Genomic DNA, 13,923 nt, shown 5'->3' with positions numbered 1-13,923 from the left:
ACCTGTGCCTCTTTAGAGGACAGTTTAAGCCATTCACATTCATAGAGAATATTGATAAGTCTGGTAAAATTTTGGATATTGAGTTTTTTGAAAGTCCAGTGAACATTTTTAATCCTTTTGCCACTGTGGAAGTTGGAGTTTGATCAAAAGTTTCTGAGTGAGTTTACTTATGTGGTAGAGGATTGGGCTGGTCATTATGGAGGATAGGTCTGAGAATATGCTGAAGAGCTGGTTTCGTTATGGTAAATTTCTTCAACATATGAATGTCATTAAAGAATTTAATTTCTCCATCATAAATGAAACTCAGTTTAGCTGGATACAGGATCTGGGGTTGAAAGTTATTGTGCTTTAGGAGATTAAAAGTCGATGACCACCCTCTTCTGGCTTGAAAAGTTTCAACAGAGATATCTGCAGTCATTCTAATATTCTTCCCTTTGTAGGTAATGGATTTCTTATATCTGGCTGCTTTCAGAATTTTTTTCCTTCATATTAACTTCAGTGAAAGGTAATTATGATATGCCTGGGGGATGTCTTATTCAGATTGAGTCATGCTGGGGTTCTGAAACTGTCTGCTATCTGAATTTCACAGTCTCTTGGCATGTCTGGAAAATTCTCTTTCATAATTTCATGGAGAAGGGCCTCTGTGCCTTGCCAGGCCACTTCATCACTTTCAGGGATTCCAATGAGGCAGATATTAGCCTTCTTCGAATTATCCCAGAGCTCTCTGAGAGAATGATCCGTTTTTGCTCTCCATTTCTCTTCCTCTTTGAGAGTTTGGGAGCGTTCAAAGGCTTTGTCTTCAATGTTAGAAATCCTTTCTTCTGCTTGCTCCACTCTGTTACTGAGGGATTCTACTGTATTTTTCAGATCTTTGAGGGCTGCAAATTCTTTGCTTCAGTGCATCAAAATCTTTGTTGGTTTTGTCTTTAAATTCGTTACATTATTTTTTTTAATTCGTTAAATTCTTGAGACAACTTTTGAATTTCTCCTCGAATTTGTAATTCTGACTTTTGAAATGCTCCTCGAATTTCTCATTCCAAATTTTCCTCCATTCTATTAATCTTGTTTGCAATCCAAATTCTGAATTTGATTTCTGACATCTTGGCCAGCTGTTTATGAATGGGATCTTCAGTTACATCTGCCATATCTTTCCTTGGGGGGGTTGATCTATTCTGGTTATTCATGTTATCAGAGTTTTTCCACTGATTCCACCCCATGATTGTTTTACACCTTTTGATTTTTCCCCAGGAGCTTTGTCGAAGACCTGTACAGTGCTATGGCCTGAGAAACTGGGAACCTGTTTGGTGTGGTGGGGCTAAGTGGTTCTGTCTTATTTTCAGCTGGTCTCTGTTCGACCCTAGTGAAACAGTTGCTCTGGGTTGAAGTCTCAGCTGTGGAGAAATACCAGCAATTAAGTCACCCCACCCTCCACAGGCAACAATTAGAAAAGGAAAATCAAACCTTCCTACAACCACACACCCAGGGCACCACTTGAATAGTCCTTGGGTGATTGGCTCAGTTCAAAAGGTCCAAATCAATTGTCTCAGTCAGCACCTGTCTCAGGTGGGAGAGTTTAAAAGGTCTCTGGCAACTGGATCACAGGAATCTGGTGACAACTCAGATATGACTTGCTCCCATGCTCCGTGAAGTCAGTAGGACCCACCCAGCAAATAGATTAGTCTGGGAAGATTCCCCACCTTGCACCTCTGTCACACCCAGTCACTGATAGCCCCGCAGGGCTTTGACCCAGTTGCCTCTAGTGAACAGATACTCCAGGGGTTTGCACCTGCCTGAATTACAAGGAAATCTGTATCTGCTCAGCCAGACCGCTGCGCTCTGCTGGGGAGAGGTGAGGCCTGACAACCTCGGGCGCTTGATGGAGGCTGGGGGGAGTTCACTCAGTTCCAGCCCCACCCCTGATTGATGTTACTGACAGAACAGAACAACTTTGCAGGAATTTGTTTCTGTCCCTGCTAAATTCCCCTGAAGAAGAGAAGCTGTTTTGAGTTCCCAGAGCCTGTGCCTCAGGCCCTGTCTTTGCTCCTGCAGGTTTGTATTCCGTTAGCTATCAGTTCTAGCCTCCATAGGTGGATGATCCCCTGAGGGCCAGGTGCGTCTTAGGCTCAGTAAAGCAGTCCTCTGGGTCAGCCCCTCCCTTGGAATTTCCCAGCTCTTCGCATGCGTTTTCTAGTCCCCGCTCTCCATTCAGGCCGGTACCGCCTCAGGCAAACCCTTTACTCACATGGCCTGCGTTTTGATCCCAGATCTGTTCCACGGTAATTGCCACCTGAGAAGATGCCCGCCGCCTCTGGTTGCCCAGGAAGACAGGGGGTGTGGCTTCAGAATATCCAGAAGTGAGCCCTACTGTTGCCAAAAATGGCTGCTGCTCTGCGCCTTGGGGTACTGCCGCTCCAGTGTGGTTCTCTCTCAGCTGACCGTCCTCTCCTCACTCCTGTGCCACAGAATCAGCACTGATCAGCTGCAGACTAGGCCCTGTCCACACCCCTCGAGAAATCACCCAAGAATCTGGACTCCTGGGGGACAGGCCTCCAGACCTCAGAGTGAGAGTGGAGGGGAGTGCTTGGAGCTCAGAATTGCAGGTAGAGAATATATACAGTTTTATGCCTGCCAGGAGAATGCCGTGGCACCCTAGTAGGGGAAGTAGGTCCAGTTTTTAGAGGGTCTCTCCCATGGAGTGGAGTGGGAGGACCTTTGAACTCTGCTCGTTTGTTTGTGGGGCACTCCAAGCTGTTCTCATGGGGGAGGGGACTCCCATCAGCTTGGTGATGGATTTTGTACCTTTCGTTTGTATCCTTGGGGTCGCAGCTCGCCTCAGGAGGTTTGATGTGTGTTCTTCAACCTTCTCTCTTGGTGCAGCTCTAATCCACTAGTTTACTTGCTAAATTCTGTCCTTTAACTCTCCTTCTGAACGGGAACCTCTGTGGAAAGCTGGCTTCAGTCAGCCATCTTGTCTCTGCCCCCTTGGCATTTGTTTTCTATTAACTTTACATGGTCTTTGTTCCTTTAATTTTCCTTTCTTGCCTTATTCTGGATGAATCATGCATTTTTTTTTTTTTTTTAGTGCTTCAAATTTAGTACTTCAATTATCAAAAAGAATCAATTTCGATTCTTTTTCAAATCAAAACTATTTTTTAGTGGTTGCACTGGACTTTAGGACAATCATCTTTAATTTATCAAAGTCTAATTGCTTCTCAACAGTATAATACCTTATAATTATATTCTTCCATTTATACCCCTATTCTTTGTATACTTGTCTCATATTTTATTTCTAAATATGCTATCCCATAATACATTGTTAATATTTTGCTTTAAACAGTCAATTGTCTTAAAGATATATAAATATAAACTGATAGCAAAATATATATACCCTTGGGTATATTTTATTTCTTTGTGCATATTTGAAGTTCTTTTTAGTTTCATTTCCTTTTAGCCTGTAGATCTTTAAAATTTCTTGTATTGCAATTTCTCTCAGCATTTCTCTAGGAAAAAAATGTTTTTCACCTTCATTTTTGAAGAACATTTTTCACTGAATAAAGAACTATAGGATCAAAAAAATTAGCCAGATGTGGTTCACTCCTGTAGTATCAGCCACTCAAGAGGCTGAGGCAGGAGAATCGCTTGAACCCAAGAGTTTGAGGTTGTTGTGAGCTATGATGAGGCCCCTGCAATCTAGCCAGACTGAGACTCTGTCTCAAAAAAAAAAAAGAATTAGGATGATAGATGGCTTTTATTGTTTTTTTGTTTTTTAAAAAAATGATATTCATTTCATTATCTTAAGAATTCCATCATTATTGGTAAGAAGTCAGACATTATTTGTATCATTGTTCTCATGTATATAATTTGTCTTTTTACCTATCAGTGTTTTTAAGATTTGCTTTTATCTTTAGTTTTCATAAGTTTTATTGTGTACCTACATGTGTTTTCCTTTGAATTTATCTGACTTCATGTTCTCAGATTTCTAGGCTCATATTTTTCATTACTTTTGGAATGTCTTTGGCCATTATCTCTTCAAAAATGTCTTCCACTCCACACTCTTTTTCCTCTCCTTCTAGGATGTCAAAATCACATGTATAAGACCATTTAAACATTGTCCCATAGATCTCAGATGACTTATTCATTATTTTTTCACTGTGTTTTTCCTTTACATTTCAGTTTGTGTACATGTTATTAATCTGTCTTCAAGTTCACTCTCTTTTCCTCCACTGTTTCAAGTTTGCTCTTATTTCTGTCTAATAATTTCTTTATTTCTGATATATTTTTTATTTCTGGAATGTCCATTTTGTTCTTTTGAAAAATCATTCCATATAATGCCTAAAAGTGCCCATATCTTTACATGTTACCCATATTGTCCAGTAGATCCTTCAACATTTTTATCATAGTTATTTTCTCTTTAGTCATGCAAGGTATCTTAGCACTGACAAGATTCCAGAGACCTCTTCATACTTTACAGCTGAGCCACTAACTTTCGAACCATGAAAGAATTTTACAGCCAACCTTCCACCTTCTTGGTCACTGAGTAATACTCTTTCCTCTCTCATCTGCCTCCAGATTTGGGTGCATTAAAGGATCTCTCTCTCTCTTTCTCTGTCTTCCTTTCTCACTCTCTCTCCTGTTTCCCTGCCTCCGATCTTAGTAGGGAGGCTGCGTCACACCCAGAGTAAAGCCCAAGCGTATCTCATGTCTCAGAGGGAGAGTTACTCTCAGCTCTCATATCCCATTCCCAGTCATGGAGCTGAGAATCTAAAGTACAGATGGGTTTCTCTCAAGTTTCCTGCCTGGTGCCTGCCCTCTTTCTGTCTTCAGAGGGTTACTGCCTCATACTTTAGAGAGACCCTGATCTTCAGGAGGACCTCTCAACTGTCCCATCTTGCCTGAAGTCCTTTGGCTTACTGTGCTCCAGCAGTAAGTGAAGATCTACAGTGAAACATTCGTGGGTAAATAAAATTCACTCCATGGTGGGGACTCCTTGGAATTCAATTCTCATCTGTCATGTTTATGATATATTTCTCCTCCATGTCCCTGTCAAAAATGAGAATGGTTGGCTCAGCACCTGTAGTTCAGTGGCTAGAGCACCAGCCGCATGTACTGGAGCTGGCAGTTCAAATCCAGCCCAGGTCTACCAAGCAACAATGACAACTACAACAAAAAATAGCCAGGTGTTGTGGCAGGCGCCTGTAGTCCCAGCTACCTGGGAGGCTGAAGCAAGCAAATCGCTTAAGCCCAGGAGTTTGAGGTTGCTGTGAGCTGTGATGTCACAGCCCTCTACTGAGGGCAACATAGTGAGACTCTGTCTCAAAAAAAGAATAAGAATGGCTATGGGTTCCTTCTATAAAGGGTTCATCTTTTTTTTTTCTATTTCCTCTTTAATGATTGTTCCACATGTTCATTTCCAGCACCTTGAGCTCTATAATTTAAAGTGAAATCTTTGTTTAGTAAAATGACTTTTTATCCCAAATTGTCTTTTTCTTTAGTTACCAGTTTGATATTTGCCTACATCTTGTTTGAGTATAGACTAGATATTAGTACATTAAGTAAAATAAGGAAGACAACCTGTGCTCAATAGACTCCTTTTGATTGATGAACATAAAGTTACATTTTAAGTTTAAAAAAAAAAAATCCCCTAAGATTTAGAAACAGGTGGGGAGAGGGCAGAAAGGGTGATACAGGAGTTTCTGAATGCCCTTCACCTCTAAAAACCTGTCCATAAAATGGGTGTTGTTGATTTGTCTAAGTTTTTAAACTATCTCTTCTCTTTGTTTGATATCCAGGGAATCTAGAGCTCCGAACATAAGTAAATGTTTGAGGTGTCTTTATATCACAACCTTAGTAAATATCAATGTCAAAGGGGCACTCCTGGCCAAAGTGATAAATACATACGGAAAGAGAAGGATTATGTGCTTTAAAGATTTAAAAGGAAATTAAAAGTTGTTATTCCTATTAAGAGAAAAAATATATGAAAAACCAAAATTACTGGCTGGATGACCGTGGCTGACACCTTTAGTCCTAGCACTGTAGGAGGATCACTTGAGGTCAGGACCAGCCAGAGGCCAGCTCATACCAGCCTGAACAACAGAGAGACCCTGTCTTTATTAAAAATAAAAAAATTAGCCAGGCGCATTGGTGTGCATCTGTATCCCCAGCTACGTGAGAGACTGAGCAGGAAGATCACTGGAGTCCAGGAGTTTGAGGTTGCTGAGAGCTGTGATGACGCCACTGTACTCTAGTGAAGCAACAGAGCAAGAACCTGTCTCAAGAAACAAACAATAAAATAAAGGTTCTGGCATAATTTATTTCTATGTTTATAAATCATATGATTTATTTCTATTAATGTATATCTATCCCTAAAGTATTCATTCAAAAAGATACTAAAACAAATTAACCTTTAGTGGTTACTACCTCTTATTTTTACATATACCAAACTAGAAGACAGGAGTTATTAGACTTGTCTCTAAAATCAAAGATTTTTCTAATCGTTTTTAATTTTGTCACAGACAGAAAAAAGAAGAAGCAGCATGGCAATCTGGACAGAAAATGAAATTTATCTTCAACATAGTCATCTCAAATTTGTCAGAATAGTAACTACTGCAGAGCTGAAAAATCTTCTAAATCTATCACCAGCTACCACTCTGACTATACAAAATGTTGTATATACAGGACACCCTCTGGAAGTTAGCGTGGTATTAAATTATTGCATTACATGTACTGACACCAAAAAGACTTTTATAATGATATATAATGAAGATTCAAAACAGTGGGTGTGTCAAGAGTTTACACTAGATGTCCCCATTGACAGTTCTCTAGTTCCATATTTTCTATTTTCTGCAGCACCAGAATTGATACTAAAGGACAAACATAGGCTCTACTATTGTTATCATAATTTCAGTGTTATTGGGGTTTTACAAACACCTACAGGAAATGGAAATCTATCGGCACTGTCAAATGACAGTATTATTCATGATGTTTTTATAGGTAAGGCATTCTCATAATAATTCTTGTTCTACCAAAATTATTCTAGATTTTATTGTAGACATCTTCCTTTTAATGATGTAACAACTTTTAATGCACCAATATGTGGTACTTTTGAAGGTGCACTTTTTACCATTTAGAAATAAATAGATATTAATTCAATTAATGTTAACTATGATCTCACGTAGCAAAAGAGCAAATTAAAATTCTTTTCTTGGGGGAGGAGGGAAGTGTTCGATTTTGGCCAATCAGCAGATTCTAACTTACATTCTTACGCATCTGTGCATCACCCGCTGTGCTATTGTATTGGTTTCCTAGGGCCCCCAAGCAAAGTACCACAAACCAAGTGGTTTTAAACAACAGAAATGTATTGTTTCACAGTCCTAGAGGCTCAAAGACAGAGACCAAGATGTTGATAGGGCCATATTTCCTCTGACACCTATAGCATAATCTTTCCTTTGTTCATCCAAGTTTTGGTATCTTGCTGCATCATTGCAATCTCTGCCTTGTCGCTACGTGGCTTTCTCCCTGTGCGCTTCTGTGGTCACACAACCATCTTGTATAAGGGCAATGGCCATGTCGGAATAGAGGTCTTTCCTACTCCAGTATTACTTCATCTTACCTAACTACATCTGTAATGATTCTATTTCTAAATAAGATCACATTCTAAGGTAGTAGTGGAGGTCAGAACTTCAGCACATCTTTTGGAGGGGACATATTTCAACCATAACGAGTAAAATAGATTTAGATAGATTTGTGCTCAAATCCATGAACAAGTTGCTTAACTTCTTTAAGCTTTCAGTTTTCTAAGCTACAATACGGGATTGGCATGTTAATTAGGGTAAAGGATTGTATATAAGATGCTTAAACATGCCTGACATGTAAACTTTCAATTAATAGTAGTTAGTCCTTTTAAAAAATTTTTAATGAGAGTCATCATTGACAGAATTTACTAGTTCTTGATTCATTCCCTCTTGAGTCCACTTTAGAAATTTGTGTTTGCCTAGGAAATCATTTATTTTATGTAGGTTTTCTAATTTATAGACCAAAATTTCCCTTATTAACTCATAGATTTCCTGTGTACCTGTAATTATATTCTCTTTCTCATTTACAATATTGTTTGTGCCCACCCATTGTTAGTTTGGCTTGCATGAAATTATTTATTATTTTTAGGAGGTTTTGTTTTTATTTTCTTTTCCTTTTGAAAGGAAATATTTTGTTTTTCAAATCTACTTTTCAATTTAATTTCTTAATTTCTGCTTTAGTCCTTATTGATTCTTCAATTCTGCTTTCTTTTTCTAACTTTAGTGGTCTATGGCCTGCTTCTTAAGTTAAATGATTATTTCATTTAGTTTTAGTCTTTCTTGTTTTCTAAGCATTTAAAACTATAAACAAGCGTAAGGCTATGAATTTTTCTCTGTATGTCCTTTAGCTGCATCCCATGAGATTTTTACATATAGTGTTATTATCGTTGTTACGTTTTAAATCATTTTTTTTTTTTTTTTTTTTTGAGAGAGAGTCTCACTCTGTCACCCTGGGTAGAGTTCTGTGGCATCACAGCTCATAGCAACCTCAGACTCTTAGGCTCAAGCAATCCTCTTGCCTTAGCCTCCCAAGAAGCTGGGACTACAGACGCCCACCACTACACCAGGCTAGTTTTTCTGTTTTTAGTACAGACAAGGTCTCACTCTTGCTCAGGCTGGTCTCAAACTCCTGAGCCCAAGCAAGCTGCCCATCTAGGCCTCCCAGAGTGCTGGTATTACAGGAGTGAGCCACTGCACTCAGCCCTAAATCGTTCTTAATTTTCATCAGCCTTGTATTTAATCCACAGATCATTCGATAACGTTTAATAATGTTTTAACCAGCAATATGATCAGCAAAAAAGGAGATGTTATAAAAGTGTATATAAGGAGCATCAAATCCGGATTTATGGGATCAGAAAAGTAGATATGGGGGAAATGACTCCTAAGCTGAAAACACAGGAGTAGAGTATATACATATTGGAAAAATGATTTCACTGGTTAGGATAGGAGATTGAAGTAGCATTCCAAGTTGAGAATATAGTGTGTGCAAAGATATGGAAATGGGAGAGAACATGGAAAGTTTAGGGAACTGAAATTACGTCTGTGTGACTACACAATAGAGAATAAGACCAAAAGTAAGAAATAAACCTGGGTAAAAAGAGTTCATACTGTGAAGCAATTTGGATGTTATATATAACTAGAAGTAATATATTGTTTTGTTTCACGAGGTTTTACATTTTATATATCATTCACTGTACGTATCCTGCAATTACTCTCTATTTTGATATAGAGATATATTTTATCACATTCTCCACCCACGTTTCTCTCCTTCCCCCTTGCCATCTACTTGCATGCATTTCTGATTAGGTAAACTTGAGAAGACTATAAATTTAAGGTTATTTGTAAAAAGGTTACTGATTTATTCAGATTCCAAATGTAAGATATAAGCACAACACAAACCGAACCTCCCTTGAGTCTATGAATTCAGTACCTTCCTCCATTTAGCCAATCCCCTCTGAGTGTTGTCTTTTGAAAATTAAAGAAGGTATACCCCTAGGCCATACAAGGAGAATGTCATATCTTGAAAGGAAGCTATGGAATCAGCTAGGAGTCCAAATGTTCGTTTTATAGATAAGGCAACAGAGCCAAAGAGGTTAAGAGAGGGCCTTCTGTGAGCCACTGTGACTTAGGCAGAATTCTCAGTTAAGTGGAGAAAGTGGATTATCTCCTATGAGTCTCCCAGTAAGGTAGGCTATGCCTTACATGACTCCTGCCCCCATCCCCCATTTCTTCATCCCAGTTGTATTAGTCTGCCAGAGCTCCCATAACAAAATACCAGACTGGGTGACTTAAAAACAACAGAAATTCACTTTCTCACATTTCTGAGGGCTAGTAGTCCAGGACAAAGGTACTGTCAGGATTTATTTCTGTGGAGGCCTCTATTCTGGCTTGTAAAAGGCTGCCTTCTCATCGCATCCTCTGTGCCCAGAGAGTTTCCTGGTGTTTCTTCCTCTCCTTGTAACTGACACCGCTCCTGGATTAGCACCTCTGTTTATGATCTCATTTTTCAAATCTACTTTTTAATTTAATTTCTTAAACTTAACCTTAATTGCCTCCTCAAAGGCCCTATCTCACTAAATGGTCACATTGGGGATTTATGGTTTCAAAATAAAAATTTGAAGAGGACACAAATCAATCCATACTCTCTAATAATACCATTGCTGTCCTTCTTCTCCTCATTATTCTAACTCTTTTCTCTATGTAAATGATGCAAATATATAAAAGTGATACAGCAAATATAAGGATAAAATGCATACAATAAGAAAACTGAATACAATGAATCGAGAGAGAAGTTCTCCAGTGTAGTCTGAAATGACGGGTTTGTGCCTACACACTCTAATTTTCTCAAACTATATAAATACTCATTATAAAATAAATTATTTTGATTCAAAGTACACTTAAATAAAACAGCATGATGTATAGTTATAATAACACAACTTTTCTCTCTTTTTTCCAGATTATTATGGAAATATTTTGGTGAAAATGGAAAACAATATACTATTTTATACCAAGATTAATGTTAGAGAGTCAGTGAAGCTGCATGAGTGGGTGAACAGTACAGTAAGAACAGTCTTTCTCTTAAATACATCTGGTGAGACCTATCTCCTGAGTGCTTTCAGCAATGGCACAATACAAGCACAGGAATATCCTTTAAATCTGGAAGTCAAAAGTATATCCCACAAGACAAAAGAAAAATGCCCATACACTGCATGGCAAAATAATGTTGATCGCATATTTTATTTTTTGGACAAGGGAGAGAATCTAGTCATTTGGAGTCAACTCGTTTATCCAGAAAATTATGGTCTGTTTACAGCTGTGGATTCTTATGGTCCAAAAATATTGAAAGCAAAGCAACAGTCTTCCTATGAAATTGCCTTTGGACAATGTACTAAAACTCTGGTAGGTTAATATTTTAAATTTCTGCATTTGATTTTAATAAACATAAAAGCATAGTATTAACATTTTTTATAAAGTGATTTAATTTCTCTTCTAGATTAAGCTGGGGAAATGTTGAAGACTATGTAAGTTTAATTATATAATAAGCCATTAACTCCCAAGCCACAATTTTTGCTCTCAATATCCAAGGCTTCTTTGCAACCTAAAAAACATAATCCTTCAAAACTCCTTGATTGTCAGTTGCACTATTCATTTCTTTCTCTTTTTTTTAATGTATGGCTTTTCTGTAGACTTCTGTTATCTCTTGTAGTATAATAAACCACTTCAAAACCTAATTCCTTTATACAACAACCAATTCTATGAGTCCACAGTTTGGGCCCTGACTAGGTAGGCAGATCTGCTGGTTTCATCTTGGTTCATTGATGTGGCTGTGATGATCTGGTAATTCACCTGCAACTGGCTGATCTAAGATAGCCTCATTAGTCTGAAGGGCCCCAGAACACTTATCTCTGCTCCACCTGGCCTCTTATCCTTCAGACTGGACCTGGCTTCTTCACATGGCAGTCTCAGGGTAGTGTTCCAAGATAAGAGCAAAAGCGATAAAGCCTCTTGAGGCCTAGGTTTGGCCACATTCTATAGGTCAAAGCAAGTTGTAAGGCCAGTCCTAATTCACAAGTTGGGGAAATAAGCCCTACCTCTTCCAGAGAAATAACCAAGTTATATGTGGGTTATTACAAAAGTTTTGAGATACACAAAAATCAAGAAATGTAAAATCTGTTCAGATGGAAATAAATGAAGCCCTCTCAGCAACACCAGTAAGCCGAGCAGGTTGAAATATGCATGAGTGAATCAGAAAGGATGCTATGGACTGTGTTTATTCAATGCTGTTGACTGTGGTTTTTGGAAGTGAAATAATGGACCATAACACAGTCTATCTCACAACTTTCATTGTGACCTAAGTACTGTAACAGGACACGCATAAAGGAATTGGGAGAAATTATTGCAGCCATCTTTGCAAATAATCTATCATAAAAATAGGTATATATATGCTGTGTATATATAATTTTGTAGAACACTTTTCTAATATTATAACATGAGCATTTTACATGTTACTTCCATTTCTTCTCAAACACTGCATAACTCAAGGGACAGTTTCTCTCCCTCATTTTCCCTTTCTAGGCTCAGCTTCCTTAAGCATATACAACAGTGGGCCTCCTATCGGATACAATAGAATAGAAGTTTTCAGTTAATTCCAAATTCAGTTAAAGCAGAGAATCATAAAAAGTAAAACAGATATATGTGAAACATTTTACTTTAGCTTAAATAAATGAATGCACATTCATTAGTCAATTTTCTAGCGTAAGACCAAAGCTTTTTCTTTAAAATAAATCCATTTATTATGTTCCTCATCTCCTTTCTTGAATAACCTTACCTATAAGGCATCATTGCTGAGTTCCTATTTCAGTTTTTTTATAATAAAGAAAAAAACACTTAACAACATTGACAAAGCAAATGAAGTTCTAGATTTTTATAATTATTTTGTCTTTTACTATTATCTTGCTCATACTTAATTCAGCAATTTCTACAGTGACTTGTTTTATCAAAAATTTCCAAAGAAATCAACTTATTTCTCAGGAAAACAATAACTCTCCTTTCATTTTGCACTCATCTCATCAGTACATAATATTATATAGTATTATAATTACTTAATTACAATAATAATAATGTAATCTTCCAGAAACTGATTTGGAAACAAACTGATATAGATCTATCAGTTTGTATTAAGATCTCATTAATAGATCTTAAACTACAGCATTGAATGAAAATTATAAGACACTTTCTGAAATCTATCCTAGTCTTTTGGGGTTTCTATTGCAAAAATAGCTTAAATTCGGTGTCTCATAACAATAGAAATTTATGTCTCATAGATCTAGAGGCCAAGAGGTCCAAGATCAGGGTGCTACGAGATTTGGTGTCTGGGAGGGCCAAATGCTCATAGATAATGTCTTTTCACAATGTTCTCATGTGGCAGAAGTGGCAAGACAACTTTCTGAGGCCTTTTTTATAAGAGCACCAATCCCTCTCATGAGGCTCTGCCCTCATGACCTCCCACCTCATAATGTCATCATATTGGTGACTTCAACATGTAAATTTTGGGGGAACACAAACATTCATACCTTAGCACTATCATATAATAATATTAAATAATATTATAGACACACACCACAAGCAAAAAAAGGAAAATAAATTTATCTTTGATAACAAGATATTCGAAGACATATATCAAACATAAAATTATGTGTAAGTAAACAAGTATGTTTATATATGATATGGCTGCCTAATATGGGGAGATAAAGGAGGGGGAAGATACCAGGAAAAGGTAAAATATGATGCATAAAATGAGACTAGATTGATTGTGTGCCAAGAAAAAAGGGATGTATTTAACTCATGGTTTTCTTTCCAAAGACTGGAGGCGTAATGTACAGTTGACTCTTGAACAACACAATGCCACACAGTCAAAGATTTGCATATAATTTTGGACTCCCAAAAAACCTAACTACTAATAGCCCACTGTTCACCAGAAGTCTTACCAATAACAAAAATAGTTGATTAACACACAACCTTTGTAAGTTGACCACCCAAAGAACTGTAGCAAACTGGTCAGCATGGAAGTGGTCAGCAAAAGGAACTAAGCCTACTGCACTGATACATGCATGTGCTACACATCTGGTCTATGAAAATCAGGTCACCTTAAGGAGTGGTCAATGCAGGGAGGTGGTCAACCATGGTCAATGTGTATTTTGTATGTTATATGTATTGTACACTTGTATACTGTATTCTCACAATAAAGTAAGCTAGAGAAAAGAGGGGGTTATTAAGAAAATCATAAAAACAGAGCAAAGACATTTATAGTGCTGTACTGTACTTACCAATACTAGAAGTTCGCATTATCTAT

General features: G+C 37.7%; 1 protein-coding gene across 1 annotated transcript in view; it reads left to right on the top strand.

Annotated features, from left to right (window-relative positions):
• CATSPERE (catsper channel auxiliary subunit epsilon) overlaps window positions 1-13,923 on the top strand; it is a 172,862-nt gene that overhangs the window by 105,379 nt on the left and 53,560 nt on the right. Inside the window, exons 11-12 of the mRNA XM_053604723.1 lie at window positions 6,517-6,990; window positions 10,528-10,970. Of these exons, the coding sequence (XP_053460698.1) occupies window positions 6,517-6,990; window positions 10,528-10,970 (917 nt within the window). The remainder of the gene's footprint in view (window positions 1-6,516; window positions 6,991-10,527; window positions 10,971-13,923) is intronic.

Source organism: Nycticebus coucang, chromosome 10 (assembly GCF_027406575.1).
Source record: "Nycticebus coucang isolate mNycCou1 chromosome 10, mNycCou1.pri, whole genome shotgun sequence".
Classification (NCBI taxonomy): Eukaryota; Metazoa; Chordata; class Mammalia; order Primates; family Lorisidae; genus Nycticebus; species Nycticebus coucang.
Note: the sequence above shows the minus strand (reverse complement) of the source record. Positions and strands in the feature narration are given on the sequence as shown.